Here is an 18116-nt window from a genome sequence, read left to right on the forward strand (position 1 = left end):
ACGGGGTAGTCACGATCACAGAACATGGCACACGGGGTAGTCACGATCATAGAACATGGGGAAGTCACGGTCACGGAACATGGCACACGGGGCAGTCACGGTCACAGAACATGGCACACGGGACAGTCACGGTCACAGAACAGCACACGGGGCAGTCACGGTCACGGAACATGGCACACAGAGCAGTCACGGTCACGGAACATGGCACAAGGGGCAGTCACAGTCACAGAACATGGCACATGGGAAGGAATAGTCACAGAACATGGCACACGGAACAGTCACGGTCACGGAACATGGCACAAGGGGACAGTCACGGTCACAGAACATGGCACACGGGGCAGTCACGGTCACAGAACATGGCACATGGGGCAGCTATGGTCACAGAACATGGCACATGGGACAGTCACGGTCACAGAACATGGCACACGGGGCACTCATGGTCACAGAACATGGCACACGGGGCAGTCACAGAACATGGCACACGGGGTAGTCACGATCACAGAACATGGCACACGGGGCAGTCACAGAACATGGCACACGGGGTAGTCACGATCATAGAACATGGGGAAGTCACGGTCTCAGAACATGGCACACGGGGCAGTCACAGAACATGGCACACGGGGTAGTCACGATCATAGAACATGGGGTAGTCACGGTCACAGAACATGGGGAAGTCACGGTCATAGAACATGGCACACGGGGCAGTCACGGTCACAGAACATGTGTCCACCTGTGTGCTGTTTCCCAAAGGTCTTTGACGAGCCCCTCATTTGATGTCCCTCCCTCAGGATCACCTCGTCCTCACGGTGCCCAACCTGAGGCCCTCCACCCTGTACCGACTGGAGGTCCAAGTGCTGACCGCCGGCGGGGAGGGGCCGGCCACCATCAAGACCTTCCGCACCCCCGACCTGCCGCCTCCCACGCACAGTAAGAGCCACGCCCTGCCTTCCCAACACAGAGCCCTGTCTCGTGAAAAGCCGGTGTCAGCACCCGCCGACCTGGTGCAGTAGGGACTTGTCTTCGTGTGAGGGACTCGTCTTTGTGTGAGGGACTCCTCTTCGTGTGAGGGACTCGTCTTCGTGTGAGGGACTCGTCTTCGTGTGAGGGACTTCTCTTCGTGTGAGGGACTCGTCTTCGTGTGAGGGACTCGTCTTCGTGTGAGGGACTCGTCTTTGTGTGAGGGACTCCTCTTCGTGTGAGGGACTCGTCTTCGTGTGAGGGACTCGTCTTCGTGTGAGGGACTTCTCTTCGTGTGAGGGACTCGTCTTCGTGTGAGGGACTCCTCTTCGTGTGAGGGACTCGTCTTCGTGTGAGGGACTCGTCTTCATGTGAGGGACTCGTCTTCGTGTGAGGGACTTGTCTTTGTGTGAGGGACTCGTCTTCGTGTGAGGGACTCGTCTTCGTGTGAGGGACTTCTCTTCGTGTGACGGACTCGTCTTCGTGTGAGGGACTTGTCTTCGTGTGAGGGACTTGACTTGTCTTTGTGTGAGGGACTTGTCTTCGTGTGAGGGACTCGTCTTCGTGTGAGGGACTCGTCTTCGTGTGAGGGACTCGTCTTCGTGTGAGGGACTCGTCTTCGTGTGAGGGGTTTCTCTTCGTGTGAGGGACTCGTCTTCGTGTGAGGGACTCGTCTTCGTGTGAGGGACTCGTCTTCGTGTGAGGGACTCGTCTTCGTGTGAGGGACTTCTCTTCGTGTGAGGGACTTGTCTTCGTGTGAGGGACTTGACTTGTCTTCGTGTGAGGGACTTCTCTTCGTGTGAGGGACTTGTCTTCGTGTGAGGGACTTCTCTTCGTGTGAGGGACTCGTCTTCGTGTGAGGGACTCGTCTTCGTGTGAGGGGTTTCTCTTCGTGTGAGGGACTTGTCTTCGTGTGAGGGACTTCTCTTCGTGTGAGGGACTCGTCTTCGTGTGAGGGACTCGTCTTCGTGTGAGGGACTTCTCTTCGTGTGAGGGACTTCTCTTCGTGTGAGGGACTTGACTTGTCTTTGTGTGAGGGACTTCTCTTCGTGTGAGGGACTTGTCTTCGTGTGAGGGACTTCTCTTCGTGTGAGGGACTTGTCTTCGTGTGAGGGACTTGACTTGTCTTTGTGTGAGGGACTTCTCTTCGTGTGAGGGACTTCTCTTCGTGTGAGGGACTTGTCTTTGTGTGAGGGACTTGTCTTCGTGTGAGGGGTTTCTCTTCGTGTGAGGGACTTGTCTTCGTGTGAGGGACTTCTCTTCGTGTGAGGGACTCGTCTTCGTGTGAGGGACTCGTCTTCGTGTGAGGGACTTCTCTTCGTGTGAGGGACTTGTCTTCGTGTGAGGGACTTGACTTGTCTTTGTGTGAGGGACTTCTCTTCGTGTGAGGGACTTGTCTTCGTGTGAGGGACTTCTCTTCGTGTGAGGGACTTGTCTTCGTGTGAGGGACTTGACTTGTCTTTGTGTGAGGGACTTCTCTTCGTGTGAGGGACTTCTCTTCGTGTGAGGGACTTGTCTTTGTGTGAGGGGCTTGGCTTATCTTCGTGTGAGGGACTCGTCTTCGTGTGAGGGACTCGTCTTCGTGTGAGGGACTTGTCTTCGTGTGAGGGTTCTTCCTCGGCACTTCTGCCTGCCTCCTGCGGTTTGTTTCAGCACAGACTGCTCGGGGCAAGGTTACTCGCTCCATCTCCCCCTCTGACCTTCTCTTTCTTCCTTTCTTTTCTTCTTTTCCTGTTTACCCTTTTTCTTTGTCTTCTAAAACACCCACATATAGAAAAAAAATTCTATAATCTTACCAACTGGACATTTTTTTTTTGGGGGGGAGCTAAGATCTGCAAATATGACAATAGAGGGGATCATAGTTTCCAAAGGAGGTTATTTTCTTGTTACATACATTTTACTGTCATATCTTACATGAGCTTTCTTTAAAATCTGACCGGCATTGGCCCGGGCCGGTTGGCTCAGAGGTAGAGCGCCAGCCTGGTGTGTGGAAGTCCCAGGTTCGATTCTCGGCCAGGGCACACAGGAGAAGCGCCCATCTGCTTCTCCACCCCTCCACCTCTCCTTTCTCTCTATCTCTCTCTTCCCCTCCTGCAGCCGAGGCTCCATTGGAGCAAAGTTAGCCCAGGCACTGAGGATGGCTCTGTGGCCTCTGCCTCAGGCACTAGAATGGCTCCTGCTGCAACAGAGCAACGCCCCAGATGGGCAGAGCATCACCCCCGGTGGGCATGCCGGGTGGATCCTGGTCAGGCACATGCAGGAGTCTGTCTGCCTGCCTCCCCACTTCTCACCTCAGAAAAATACCAAAAATAAATAAAAATCTGACCAGTATTGATCTCGCTAAATCAAACAGCATTCACTTAAAAGTGTCACCCACTGTTCAAAACAGCGAGCGGCTTGCTGGGTTTTTTTGTTTGTTTTTTACAGAGACAGAGTCAGAGAGAGGGATAGACAGGGACAGACAGACAGGAACGGAGAGATAAGAAGCATCAATCATTAGTTTTTTGTTGCGCGTTGCAACACCTTAGTTGTTCATTGATTGCTTTCTCATATGTGCCTTGACCATGGGCCTTCAGCAGACCGAGTAACCCCTTGCTCGAACCAGCGACCTTGGGTCCAAGCTGGTGCACTTTGCTCAAACCAGATGAGTCCTTGCTCAAGCTGGCGACCTCGGGGTCTCAAACCTGGGTCTTCCACAACCCAGTCTGACGCTCTATCCACTGCGCCACCGCCCGGCGAGGCAGCTTGCTGGTTTTAAAATACGTATTTTGTTCATTGTTATGAAGCTGAAACGTAAAAAGCCACGTCTCAAGGTATGCGCGTGTTGATAAAAAAACAACTGAGAAGTAATCCTTATTTTAACTTCTGATTTTAAAAAATGACAGGTTGACTTTTGCCCCGATAACTTCCTATGTGTAGAGTGTGAGGGACGACCACAGCCCTCACCAGGGGCGGGTCCGGTGGCCCGTCTCACAGGTCCCGGTCGAGCAAGTGCCTTCCGGGGTTCCACCGTCGGAACTGCTTTATGCTCTCCGGGTCTGGGGTCTGTCCGTGCTGCAAAAGTATTTGTTAGTTTAAAAAAATGTTTGAGCTGAGAAAGGGAATTTGGGGTTGCTCATATAACTGGCAACTTCAGGAAAAGAAGTCGTCTTGCGATTTCTGTTTTGACCAGACACAGGAGGGAGGAGGGGACAACTGAGCAGGGAGACAGGAGACCGAGAGGCAGAACTAGTCTGTGGGTACACCTTGTGGCTCGAAACGGGGGGGGGGGCGTATAGAGCAAAGTGGCCAATGTCCTCTGTCCCCTCGCAGGACCCCACCTGAAGCGTCACCACCCACATCCCTACAAGTCCTCTCCGGAAAGATACTGAGCTGCCCAGAGCGAGGACCTCTGAGAAGCCAGGGCTGCCGGCTGGGTGAACTTGGGGGCTCGCCCTTGGGCTCCCGGAAGCAGTAGGCACTCCCCCAGGACCGCACTCCCCCAGGTAACATCTTCTCAGCCTCCCCCCCCCCCCGCCCGATGCCTCCGGAGACGGCGAGGACAGTGAGTGGAGGGAGCCACGCCTGGGCCCTTGCACAGCACCGTCTGTTTGCACACGTACTGTTGCTAATCTCTATGGAAGGATCGCACACACCTGAGGTGCCCCCGAATCTTCAGCAGCAGGTGCTGAAAGCACATCCGTGTAACCAACACCCAGTTCGCCTGCGCACACCAAGCCAAGCCTCCAGTTCATCAACGAAACATTGTTTCAATGAAACCATCCCTTTGATTTGCAGAGCCAGCTATGATGATACAATGTTTGGGTTTTCTTTGTTCAAATCTTCCCTAAGGTGGTGTGTGTTGTGTTTGTTTGTTTGTTTAATCACATGGCACTTTTAACTAAACATTTTAATCTGAAATCTACCCAAGTAACACCCCTCCAAAAACACCCCCACTTTCAGAGCCGTGAGCTCCCTTTCATACGGAGACCAGAGAGCTGGATGTGAATCGCGGTTTACGAGAGGCGCCCGGAGCAGCGAGCGTTCGATGCCCAGATATTCCCTTGGAGTAATTAAAAGTCTTTTCTGGGCTGCGTTTTACCATGCCCTCCACTAACAGGAGAGCTTTTCCTGGTATTATTTATATATGACCCTCTTTCCTAACTGAGAACAGCTGCTACTGGGTGCAGCTTACCGCTCTTAACGTGTCTGAATTCACCAAACCTCCTGCTTCAGGTGCAAGTATCCCAACTTTTGAATATTTCCAAATTGTCACTGACATTGGCCTTTTCTTAATCCAGGTAAGCTATCTGTATGCTGGAATATCTTCGGTAATATAAAAGGGGGGTGCTTTGATGGATAGAGGACGTGATATCCTTTAAACCAGGGGTCCCCAAACTTTTTACACAGGGGGCCAGTTCACTGTCCCTCAGACTGTTGGAGGGCCGGACTATAAAAAATACTATGAACAAATCCCTATGCACACTGCACATATCTTATTTTAAAGTAAAAAAACAAAACAATAACAAATACAATATTTAAAATAAAGAACAAGTAAATTTAAATCAACAAACTGACCAGTATTTCAATGGGAACTATGGGCCTGCTTTTGGCTAATGAGATGGTCAATATGCTCCTCTCACTGACCACCAATGAAAGAGGTGCCCCTTCCGGAAGTGCAGCGGGGGCCGGATGAATGGCCTCAGGGGCCCGCGGGCCGTAGTTTGGGGACCCCTGCTTTAAACTCACCTTTATTGGTCCAATTCTGTACACGTTACCGTTTGGGAAATGTCCCTGGCCACAGACCGCCACCTTACAGCGTGGATTCCTGTCCAAACACGTTATCCATATAGAGTGTTGCCGTGTTCGCCAGCACAACCTTAAACGCAGAGTTGTTTAGTTGCATAAACTTTCTTAAGGGAATAGCCACATATGTGGTTTGAAATAGGCATCTATGTGTGTGTCCGTATAGTTATAAATGTGTGTGTGTATACACACATAACACACGCACTTATATATGCACATATAGACAGACACACACATGCACCTTGAATGCAGATCACTAAAGAAATTGTTGTCACAGCTCCCCGTGGTGGAGGAAGACATATGTCTCATAAATGTCACATGAATCATACATTTTCCCCGGCAGTTGTTAATTCTGTGAGGAAAGAGCCATTTGTTAAAACTAAACATTTTGAAGGAAGGGCTTCCTTGTGTCATTACTGTTGCATCCACCGGGTATGAGAACAAACGTCGGAGACTTTCAGGAGTTAAGATGTTACTTTATTGGCCAGTTTAACCTGCGCAGGGGCGAACTCCCGAGATGTCCGGAGACACCGTGCCCACAAGGAGCTGCAAATGGGAGCCGCGCCTGGAGCTTACAGCCAGGCCCTTATATATCCTAAGTGAGCAAGCAGAATACAGAAGCAGATGTGGCAGTTTAGCTATTGGCTAGGGAGGTCACACGCAGCATAGCAACAGGGGCCGGCATAGCAACAGGGGCCGGTTTTAGCTTAGTGGCGAATTTCAAACCTAAACTTCTGATAAGGGTCTCTGACCTTCTTTCCTAGCCTCACAGGAGCCTCACAGGAGCCATATCAGCACTTACTGTTCCTGTAATAGTTACACTCTTTGGCAGCCCCAGTACTCCCTGAATCTAACAGTTACCTACCCAAGGAAAATGAGGATGTTTTCGGGAGCGTCGTTCCCAGGTCTGGTTGGCGGGACTTGGCCATGGCCCCGGGCGGCGTCCGTCATCCCCTGGGCGTGTGGGGGGGAGGCGCGGGTCGCTCCCGGGCAGGGCAGGGCAGGGCAGGGCTGAGAGAGAGGCTGTTTCAGGGGTGATATTGATGCCTCGCTCTAGGAAGCAAGCCCGTGAGGACTGTTTCCTGTGGAAACACCTGCAAGGTGACCACGCAGAGTGTGGCCGCTTTGTGCAAGGGACACGAACGGGAAGAATCTGAGAAGAGAGTTCGTGTTGGTTCTGGAAGGTTTCCCGCAGCTCCCCACGTGGTCTGGGGTGTCACCGGTGTTGTGAAGTCCCCCGCTTCCAAGAACGACGTCTGTTGAGTGGAGGGGACAGGACGCAGCCTGTGTTTCCAACAGCCCCTCGCTCGAGCCAACGCCGAAACCACAGCTCAGTCAGGCCTCGTTCCCGGCATCCGAATTTCCAGTTCCCAAAAGTTCAAAAAAGAAAAAAAAAAAGAAGACTTCTCGTTATCAGTTACAAGTTGATCTTTTCCCTTCATTTGTCAGGAGCAAATCCTAGTATTTGTGCCTGTAAACGTTTTTGTACTGTTGTATAGTTTAAAATGCAGGAGTCTATACATAGATACAAAAAATATTATTACTGTTATAGAAGTTTAATTTTGTTTCTTTTGTCTGGGTAATAGACATTGACCAAATATACTTTTTTAGTCCTAAGGAAGGTTTGACGCTTACACCCTCCTTAAAAATTTGGAAGTAGCTCATGTGAGCATCTGATTTTGCTATAATAATCGGTAATTTAATTTATTAGTATTGTTGAAAGAAAATGCTATTAGGCAATGAAAGAAACATAAGCTCGCTTTATGAATTTCAATCATCACCAATAATAAATATTCCAATAAGAAAAAATATACCGTATTTTTTCGCTCCATAAGACATACCTTTTTCCCCCAAAAGCAGAGGGTGAAATGCCCATGTGTCTTATGGAGCGAAAAATACGATGTTTTATTAAATATTTTAACACACCATTTGGTTCAGAGTATTTTTTTTTTCTTATTTTCCTCCTTAAAACCCTCGGTGTATCTTATGGTCAGGTGCATCTTATGGAGCGAGAAATACGGTCATTACCATTTAATTTTTGAATTATAAAAGTTTGGTTGCCCTAATAAAGGGATAAAGTCTATTTTTTCTTTTTTTTTTTTATAAACAAACATAGGGTTAGCGACTAAATCTCTAATAACGTTTTATTGGAATTGGATGCATTTCTCATACGAGGACAAAACTATAGTTTACCGGCCAAAAGTAGGTTTAGAGTTGTTCGTATGGAAAACCATGCAATCATGCAAGGATAATTTAACAAGAATAAACTCTGTGTTTTGCGTACTCACCTCTGTAAACCTACTGCCACCTCCTCCCCCCATACCTTCAGTGATCACATTAACTCTTTGGAAAATTGTACTGGTCAGAATACAAACACGCCCGCCACAGGTGGCTAACTCGGTAGACAGGTGTATGCATTCTTCTCCTGGACAATGTCCACCTGTGCGGACGAGCCCACCTGTGCGCCCCCCCCCCCATCCGTCTACGCAGAGCTCTGCGGACTGACAGCTTGTAAGGGAGCGCCTGCCCTTTCGAGCCGTTCGCATCATGTATCGGAGACAATAAAACAATGTCAGGGAATTCTTTGAAATGTTTTACCCGACCAAACTCAATGTCTGAAAGTCCGCCTGCATCCCAGAAGCCGGAAAGAAGCCGTGGCCAAGTCCATAGACGCGGGTCTCGCCGCAGCCCTGCACAGGTGGCGGCCGGCACATGGCCCGTGGCAGGCGCCGTCCTGTGGGCTGTAGGGTGTTGACCACGGTCCTTGGTCTCCACCCACCAGAGGCCAGCAACACCTCCCCCAAAGTGACCACCAAAAAGTCCTCTACAATTGCCAGCTACCCTGGGTGGGGGGGCACAGTCACCCCAGGTTGGGAGTCACGGCTTGGCGGAGGAGTTACTTTTGCTGACCAGATGAGAATTTATCCGGTACCAGGGGCCGCGGACTGGGCTCCCGCCGGGGGGTGGGGGTGGGGGTGGGGGGGGCTCACCCAATTGGACTTCAAACCCCCAAACGGTCTTTTATGTCCCCTGAGAAACCTGTTTCAGTGATTGGGCTTTGACTTGCGTCCGCGTCGTGCAGATGCACATATTCATGTCCTACGTGTCCATTGGGGTCATTTGTGAAAACGGCTTGCGGATTTAACGCCCTTTCCACGCTGTGGGACTTCCCTCGCCTCTCTTGAGTCTTCTCGCACAAACTTTCACGTGGTCGCCCGAATGCAAACACTCAGTGTCTGTTGCACGTCCTTTAAAATTCATTTAAGACACAATGAAACGTATAGAGATGGATGGCGAGCCCCTATCTGTGGTTTCGCATGGACAGGCTCGGCGGTTCACCCGGACTGGCGACTTCTACAACGGACAGTGATTCCCAGAGGTCTGTCCGCAAAGCTGTCTCTTCCTTCCGGGATGATACGGTAGCGCGCAGATAACAACCCACTCCGTTCCCACCCAGCTGGTCCTCTGTAGGAATCAAGTCCCTTTTAGTGGTCATTTATAGTCAATATTTATTTATGCAATAAAAAAAAAAAACAACACCCACGTTTGATTTGTTTCCGTGTGTGTCTGCCAGGTTATTTAGTAAAGTTATCATGTAAAAACAAAAAAAAAAGTTGTAAAAAACAAAAAAAGTATTGTAAATAGCTGGCTATTCTATGACTCATTCCTTTCCTGTTAGAGGCTGTACATACTGACTCAGTAATAAAGTATCCTGAAACCTGCCCGGTGGATGAGACTCGTGTATGGCCATTTGAGAAGACAAAGGAACACAGGTTGCCTGCTGCCTGGGAGACTCCAAACCCTTCCATTCCTGTGTCAGGATGAGAGGAGCGGGAATACCAGGTCTGGCAAATGTCCGAGGATTATGCCCCACCCTACCGAGAGTGTTCTCGAGTTTGACAATCCACACCCCCGACTGCTAGAGTCAGCTAGAGCTACAACTGTTTAGTCCCGATGGGTGTGGTGGCGTTTTTGGCATCAATTGTCTAAAACTTTGAAGTGTCTCCCCCAGGATGTAATCATAAAACATAGATCTGAGAGGAGTGCTGACGAGTATTTATCCCTCTCTCTGTTTTTCTTTTTGTTTTTTAGGGTGCGTGCATGCAGGAGGGAGGGAGAGAGAGAAAGAGAGAGGGACAGACAGGAAGGGAGGGACATGAGAAGCATCAATTCTTTGTTGCAGCACCTTAGTTGTTCATTGATTGCTTCTCATATGTGCCTTGACCAGGGGGCTACAGCAGAGCGAGTGACTCCTCGCTCAAGCCAGCAACCTTGGGCTCAAGCCAGCGACCATGGGGGGGTCATGCCTATGATTCCACGCTCAAGCCAGCAGCCCCACGCTCAAGCTGGTGAGCCCGCGCTCAAGCCGGTGACCTCAGGGTTTCGAACCTGGGTCCTCTGCAACCCAGGCCAACACTCTCTCCACTGCGCCACCACCTTGCTGGGCCCTCTCTCTGTTTTGCATACACCAAACATGCAAGGCTTCTGTCTCCAGTATCCAAGATGGGAGTGGAGACTGACCTCACAATCTTCCTGGAGTTCATTCAGATTTCAGTGCCTGCGCCTGCACACACTTTGTTTGTGTGCGTGAGCACCTGCCTTTATTTTCATCCAACTTGATCAGGTGTGCGTGCCGTTGTATTTCAGCAGAACCGTCCAAAAGACACACAGTTCCTTAAATTCTATTTCAGTACGTGTTCCATCTTTTCGCCCCTGCCCCGGCCGCCGTGTGCATCTGTCTTAGGCTGAATCTGGCGATGCTATTGCTATAGGGAGGGCCCACTCACCATCCATTCGATACCGTCCTGAATTTCGCTCAGGGGATAGTTCTCGCGATGCGGCCGCGTGCCAAGTGAGTGTGCCGACGAAACTCTGTCTTTCCCGACGAGACTGAGTTTGCTGCTGTGTAAGTAAAGTTTGGAGAGTCGCTGCACAGAAGTAGAGATGTTCAGGTGCACGTAGACGGTCTAGAGCAGGGGTCCCCAAACTACGGCCCGCGGGCCACATGCGGCCCCCTGAGGCCATTTATCCGGCCCCCCCACCGCACTTCTGGAAGGGGCACCTCTTTCATTGGTGATCAATGAGAGACGTAAAGCATGGCATCGCTCACATACAGTACTACTTCCAGTGACGTGGGATGCACGCCTCACGGCTCCGGAAGCACGTCACATCACTTGTTACATCTGGCAGTGACAAATATGGAACCGGACATTGACCATCTCATTAGCCAAAAGCAGGCCTGTAGTTCCCATTGAAATACTGGTCAGTTGATTGATTTAAATTTACTTGTTCTTTATTTTAAATATTGTATTTGTTCGTGTTTTGTTTTTTTACTTTAAAATAAGATATGTGCAGTGTGCATAGGGATTTGTTTATAGTTTTTTTTTATAGTCTGGCCCCCCAATGGTCTGAGGGACAGTGAACTGGCCCCCTGTGTAAAAAGTTTGGGGACCCCTAGTCTAGAGCTTGATCTGAGAGAGAAACAAGGAACGGCAAACTCATCCCCGTTCAGAAAGTTAATCACTGCCCCGGGCAGGAGGCCGATCCGGGGCTTCCGATGGGCGTGGCACCTCGAGGTTGACTTGGGAGCGGTGGCCTCTGGTTGTTAGCCTGACCCCAGGTCAGACGCTGTCAGACCGGCGGCCTGTCGGTTCCCCGGGGGCAGGGGGAGCTTTGAAGAAGAGGGGTGACTTCGGGCCCCTTCAGGTCTGGAGTGAAGCGGGGACATCAGGGCTGTATCAAAGGGTCCCCGGATAATCCAGGTATGTGCCCAGCCCTGCGAAGGGGGCCTGCAGACCCCCTTCCGCTGCACAGAAGTAGAGACGTTCAGGTGCACGTAGACGGTCTAGAGCAGGGGTCCCCAAAGGGGCGCGGAGCTCTGAAATGATAAATGTCGTAAACCGTGCTGCTTGCGGACCTGGGGAAGGAGAGGGTCCCGTAGGACCTGCCCTGGTTCACCGCACGCAGCGAACAGCAGGGCAGCTCCCTCTCCCGCGGTGTCCGGGACTAAATTGTGCCCTGAGATGCTGGCGGGGTGTGTGCGTGCACGCAGCCAGACACGGGCCCAGACAGCTGTGCGCACACTGGCGTCTCCATTCAGCCTTGTTTCGGGCGGAGCTGACTGTGGGAGACACTGCAGGGCTCCTCGGAGCTGCGTCAGACACTAGGGCTCCTTGCTAGAAGAAACGACATCTGTTCTCCCAGCCCTGGGCAGCACCTCCCAGAGGGGCAGCTGGCAGGGATGCAGACCTGACCAAAGCCAACCAGTGGGCAAGGGTTGGCCTGCTGCTTCCAGGATCCACCACGGGCAAGGCCATGCGGCTCCCATGACCCCTTGAGCCCAGACACCTCCTTCCTCGTCCCCCGGTAGCGGCAGCCCATCAGAGGCCAGTGGGTGCATTCGGTGTAATGGAAACCACCCCTCATTCCGTGCTTCAGGGGACTGCTGGGTCCCGCAAGGGTCGGTCACACCGTCCCAGACAGACAGCAAACAGAACAAACCTGTAGAACTAATGCTGACGGAAGACCAAGCATTTCTAAGGCAAGTTGCTCCGTGTGGGTGTCTGGCATTCATTTCTAACGCCGTCCTGGGGGGGCTGGTGGCACCTCAACAGGGAGGATGGGGAGAAACAAACAGGAGATCGATGGCCCGCGACTGGGCACCTAGTGGGTGTCCCAGAGTGGAAGTGAGCACCGGGCAGCTGGTGAGTGTCCCAGAGTGGAGGGGAGCACCGGGCAGCTGGTGAGTGTCCCAGAGTGGATGGGAGCACCGGGCAGCTGGTGAGTGTCCCAGAGTGGAGGGGAGCACCGGGCACCTGGTGAGTGTCTCAGAGTGGAGGGGAGCACCGGGCAGCCGGTGAGTGTCCCAGAGTGGAGGGGAGCACCGGGCAGCTGGTGAGTGTCCCAGAGTGGAGGGGAGCACCGGGCAGCTGGTGAGTGTCCCAGAGTGGAGGGGAGCACCGGGCAGCTAGTGAGTGTCCCAGAGTGGAGGGGAGCACCGGGCACCTAGTGAGTGTCCCAGAGTGCAGGGGAGCACCGGGCACCTAGTGAGTGTCCCAGAGTGCAGGGGAGCACCAGGGAGCTAGTGAGTGTCCCAGAGTGGAGGGGAGCACCGGGCAGCTAGTGAGTGTCCCAGAGTGGAGGGGAGCACCGGGCAGCTAGTGAGTGTCCCAGAGTGTAGGGGAGCACCGGGCACCTAGTGAGTGTCCCAGAGTGCAGGGGAGCACCGGGCAGCCAGTGAGTGTCCCAGAGTGGAGGGGAGCACCGGGCACCTAGTGAGTGTCCCAGAGTGCAGGGGAGCACCGGGCAGCCAGTGAGTGTCCCATAGTGGAGGGGAACACCGGGCACCCAGTGAGTGTCCCAGAGTGCAGGGGAGCACCGGGCAGCCAGTGAGTGTCCCAGAGTGGAGGGGAGCACCGGGCACCTAGTGAGTGTCCCAGAGTGCAGGGGAGCACCGGGCAGCCAGTGGGTGTCCCAGAGTGCAGGGGAGCACCGGGCAGCTAGTGAGTGTCCCAGAGTGGAGGGGAGCACCGGGCACCTAGTGAGTGTCCCAGAGTGCAGGGGAGCACCGGGCACCTAGTGAGTGTCCCAGAGTGCAGGGGAGCACCAGGGAGCTAGTGAGTGTCCCAGAGTGGAGGGGAGCACCGGGCAGCTAGTGAGTGTCCCAGAGTGGAGGGGAGCACCGGGCAGCTAGTGAGTGTCCCAGAGTGTAGGGGAGCACCGGGCAGCTAGTGAGTGTCCCAGAGTGCAGGGGAGCACCGGGCAGCCAGTGAGTGTCCCAGAGTGGAGGGGAGCACCGGGCACCTAGTGAGTGTCCCAGAGTGCAGGGGAGCACCGGGCAGCAAGTGAGTGTCCCAGAGTGGAGGGGAGCACCGGGCACCTAGTGAGTGTCCCAGAGTGCAGGGGAGCACCGGGCAGCCAGTGGGTGTCCCAGAGTGCAAGGGAGCACCGGGCAGCTAGTGAGTGTCCCAGAGTGGAGGGGAACACCGGGCACCTAGTGAGTGTCCCAGAGTGGAGGGGAGCACCGGGCACCTAGTGAGTGTCCCAGAGTGCAGGGGAGCACCGGGCACCTAGTGAGTGTGCCAGAGTGCAGGGGAGCACCAGGGAGCTAGTGAGTGTCCCAGAGTGGAGGGGAGCACCGGGCAGCTAGTGAGTGTCCCAGAGTGGAGGGGAGCACCGGGCAGCTAGTGAGTGTCCCAGAGTGTAGGGGAGCACCGGGCAGCTAGTGAGTGTCCCAGAGTGCAGGGGAGCACCGGGCAGCCAGTGAGTGTCCCAGAGTGGAGGGGAGCACCGGGCACCTAGTGAGTGTCCCAGAGTGCAGGGGAGCACCGGGCAGCCAGTGAGTGTCCCAGAGTGGAGGGGAACACCGGGCACCCAGTGAGTGTCCCAGAGTGCAGGGGAGCACCGGGCAGCCAGTGAGTGTCCCAGAGTGGAGGGGAGCACCGGGCACCTAGTGAGTGTCCCAGAGTGCAGGGGAGCACCGGGCAGCCAGTGGGTGTCCCAGAGTGCAAGGGAGCACCGGGCAGCTAGTGAGTGTCCCAGAGTGGAGGGGAGCACCGGGCACCTAGTGAGTGTCCCAGAGTGCAGGGGAGCACCGGGCACCTAGTGAGTGTCCCAGAGTGCAGGGGAGCACCAGGGAGCTAGTGAGTGTCCCAGAGTGGAGGGGAGCACCGGGCAGCTAGTGAGTGTCCCAGAGTGGAGGGGAGCACCGGGCAGCTAGTGAGTGTCCCAGAGTGGAGGGGAGCACCGGGCAGCTAGTGAGTGTCCCAGAGTGCAGGGGAGCACCGGGCAGCCAGTGAGTGTCCCAGAGTGGAGGGGAGCACCGGGCACCTAGTGAGTGTCCCAGAGTGCAGGGGAGCACCGGGCAGCCAGTGAGTGTCCCAGAGTGGAGGGGAGCACCGGGCACCTAGTGAGTGTCCCAGAGTGCAGGGGAGCACCGGGCAGCCAGTGGGTGTCCCAGAGTGCAAGGGAGCACCGGGCAGCTAGTGAGTGTCCCAGAGTGGAGGGGAGCACCGGGCACCTAGTGAGTGTCCCAGAGTGGAGGGGAGCACCGGGCACCTAGTGAGTGTCCCAGAGTGGAGGGGAGCACCGGGCAGCTAGTGAGTGTCCCAGAGTGGAGGGGAGCACCGGGCAGCTGGTGAGTGTCCCAGAGTGGAGGGGAGCACCCGGCAGCTGGTGAGTGTCCCAGAGTGGACGGGAGCACCGGGCAGCTGGTGAGTGTCCCAGAGTGGAGGGGAGCACCGGGCAGCTGGTGAGTATCCCAGAGTGGATGGGAGCACCGGGCAGCTGGTGAGTGTCCCAGAGTGGAGGGGAGCACCGGGCACCTAGTGAGTGTCTCAGAGTGGAGGGGAGCACCGGGCAGCCGGTGAGTGTCCCAGAGTGGAGGGGAGCACCGGGCAGCCGGTGAGTGTCCCAGAGTGGAGGGGAACACCGGGCACCTAGTGAGTGTCCCAGAGTGCAGGGGAGCACCGGGCAGCCAGTGAGTGTCCCAGAGTGGAGGGGAGCACCGGGCACCTAGTGAGTGTCCCAGAGTGCAGGGGAGCACCGGGCAGCCAGTGGGTGTCCCAGAGTGCAAGGGAGCACCGGGCAGCTAGTGAGTGTCCCAGAGTGGAGGGGAGCACCGGGCACCTAGTGAGTGTCCCAGAGTGCAGGGGAGCACCGGGCACCTAGTGAGTGTCCCAGAGTGCAGGGGAGCACCAGGGAGCTAGTGAGTGTCCCAGAGCGGAGGGGAGCACCGGGCAGCTAGTGAGTGTCCCAGAGTGCAGGGGAGCACCGGGCAGCTAGTGAGTGTCCCAGAGTGGAGGGGAGCACCGGGCAGCTAGTGAGTGTCCCAGAGTGCAGGGGAGCACCGGGCAGCCAGTGAGTGTCCCAGAGTGGAGGGGAGCACCGGGCACCTAGTGAGTGTCCCAGAGTGCAGGGGAGCACCGGGCAGCCAGTGAGTGTCCCAGAGTGGAGGGGAGCACCGGGCACCTAGTGAGTGTCCCAGAGTGCAGGGGAGCACTGGGCACCTAGTGAGTGTCCCAGAGTGGAGGGGAGCACCGGGCACCTAGTGAGTGTCCCAGAGTGGAGGGGAGCACCGGGCAGCTAGTGAGTGTCCCAGAGTGGAGGGGAGCACCGGGCAGCTGGTGAGTGTCCCAGAGTGGAGGGGAGCACCCGGCAGCTGGTGAGTGTCCCAGAGTGGAGGGGAGCACCGGGCAGCTGGTGAGTGTCCCAGAGTGGAGGGGAGCACCGGGCAGCTGGTGAGTGTCCCAGAGTGGAGGGGAGCACCGGGCAGCTAGTGAGTGTCCCAGAGTGCAGGGGAGCACCGGGCAGCTAGTGAGTGTCCCAGAGTGCAGGGGAGCACCGGGCAGCCAGTGAGTGTCCCAGAGTGGAGGGGAACACCGGGCACCTAGTGAGTGTCCCAGAGTGCAGGGGAGCACCGGGCAGCCAGTGAGTGTCCCAGAGTGGAGGGGAGCACCGGGCACCTAGTGAGTGTCCCAGAGTGCAGGGGAGCACCGGGCAGCCAGTGGGTGTCCCAGAGTGCAAGGGAGCACCGAGCAGCTAGTGAGTGTCCCAGAGTGGAGGGGAGCACCGGGCACCTAGTGAGTGTCCCAGAGTGCAGGGGAGCACCGGGCACCTAGTGAGTGTCCCAGAGTGCAGGGGAGCACCGGGCAGCTGGTGAGTGTCCCAGAGTGGAGGGGAGCACCCGGCAGCTGGTGAGTGTCCCAGAGTGGACGGGAGCACCGGGCAGCTGGTGAGTGTCCCAGAGTGGAGGGGAGCACCGGGCAGCTGGTGAGTGTCCCAGAGTGGATGGGAGCACCGGGCAGCTGGTGAGTGTCCCAGAGTGGAGGGGAGCACCGGGCAACTGGTGAGTGTCTCAGAGTGGAGGGGAGCACCGGGCAGCCGGTGAGTGTCCCAGAGTGGAGGGGAGCACCGGGCAGCTGGTGAGTGTCCCAGAGTGGAGGGGAGCACCGGGCAGCTGGTGAGTGTCCCAGAGTGGAGGGGAGCACCGGGCAGCTAGTGAGTGTCCCAGAGTGCAGGGGAGCACCGGGCAGCCAGTGAGTGTCCCAGAGTGCAGGGGAGCACCGGGCAGCCAGTGAGTGTCCCAGAGTGGAGGGGAACACCGGGCACCTAGTGAGTGTCCCAGAGTGCAGGGGAGCACCGGGCAGCCAGTGAGTGTCCCAGAGTGGAGGGGAGCACCGGGCACCTAGTGAGTGTCCCAGAGTGCAGGGGAGCACCGGGCAGCCAGTGGGTGTCCCAGAGTGCAGGGGAGCACCGGGCAGCTAGTGAGTGTCCCAGAGTGGAGGGGAGCACCGGGCACCTAGTGAGTGTCCCAGAGTGCAGGGGAGCACCGGGCACCTAGTGAGTGTCCCAGAGTGCAGGGGAGCACCAGGGAGCTAGTGAGTGTCCCAGAGTGGAGGGGAGCACCGGGCAGCTAGTGAGTGTCCCAGAGTGGAGGGGAGCACCGGGCAGCTAGTGAGTGTCCCAGAGTGGAGGGGAGCACCGGGCAGCTAGTGAGTGTCCCAGAGTGCAGGGGAGCACCGGGCAGCCAGTGAGTGTCCCAGAGTGGAGGGGAGCACCGGGCACCTAGTGAGTGTCCCAGAGTGCAGGGGAGCACCGGGCAGCCAGTGAGTGTCCCAGAGTGGAGGGGAGCACCGGGCACCTAGTGAGTGTCCCAGAGTGCAGGGGAGCACCGGGCAGCCAGTGGGTGTCCCAGAGTGCAAGGGAGCACCGGGCAGCTAGTGAGTGTCCCAGAGTGGAGGGGAGCACCGGGCACCTAGTGAGTGTCCCAGAGTGGAGGGGAGCACCGGGCACCTAGTGAGTGTCCCAGAGTGGAGGGGAGCACCGGGCAGCTGGTGAGTGTCCCAGAGTGGAGGGGAGCACCGGGCAGCTGGTGAGTGTCCCAGAGTGGAGGGGAGCACCCGGCAGCTGGTGAGTGTCCCAGAGTGGACGGGAGCACCGGGCAGCTGGTGAGTGTCCCAGAGTGGAGGGGAGCACCGGGCAGCTGGTGAGTGTCCCAGAGTGGATGGGAGCACCGGGCAGCTGGTGAGTGTCCCAGAGTGGAGGGGAGCACCGGGCACCTAGTGAGTGTCTCAGAGTGGAGGGGAGCACCGGGCAGCCGGTGAGTGTCCCAGAGTGGAGGGGAGCACCGGGCAGCTAGTGAGTGTCCCAGAGTAGAGGGGAGCACTACGGAGCTAGTGAGTGTCTCAGAGTAGAGGGGAGCACCGGGCAGCTAGTGAGTGTCCCAGAGTGCAGGGGAGCACCGGGCAGCTAGTGGGTGTCCCAGAGTAGAGGGGAGCACCACGGAGCTAGTGAGTGTCCCAGAGTGGAGGGGAGCACCAGGCAGTTAGTGGGTGTCCCAGAGTGGAGGGGAGCACCGGGCAGCTAGTGAGTGT

At 56.0% G+C, this 18116-nt stretch overlaps 1 protein-coding gene across 1 annotated transcript in view; it reads left to right on the top strand.

Moving 5' to 3' along the window:
- ANOS1 (anosmin 1) overlaps positions 1 to 9464 on the top strand; it is a 169420-nt gene extending 159956 nt beyond the window's left edge. Inside the window, exons 13-14 of the mRNA XM_066250266.1 lie at positions 789 to 927; positions 4270 to 9464. Of these exons, the coding sequence (XP_066106363.1) occupies positions 789 to 927; positions 4270 to 4328 (198 nt within the window). The 3' untranslated portion in view covers positions 4329 to 9464. The remainder of the gene's footprint in view (positions 1 to 788; positions 928 to 4269) is intronic.
- Positions 9465 to 18116: the final 8652 nt, after the last annotated feature.

This window comes from Saccopteryx bilineata, chromosome X, assembly GCF_036850765.1.
Source record: "Saccopteryx bilineata isolate mSacBil1 chromosome X, mSacBil1_pri_phased_curated, whole genome shotgun sequence".
Taxonomy (NCBI): domain Eukaryota; kingdom Metazoa; phylum Chordata; class Mammalia; order Chiroptera; family Emballonuridae; genus Saccopteryx; species Saccopteryx bilineata.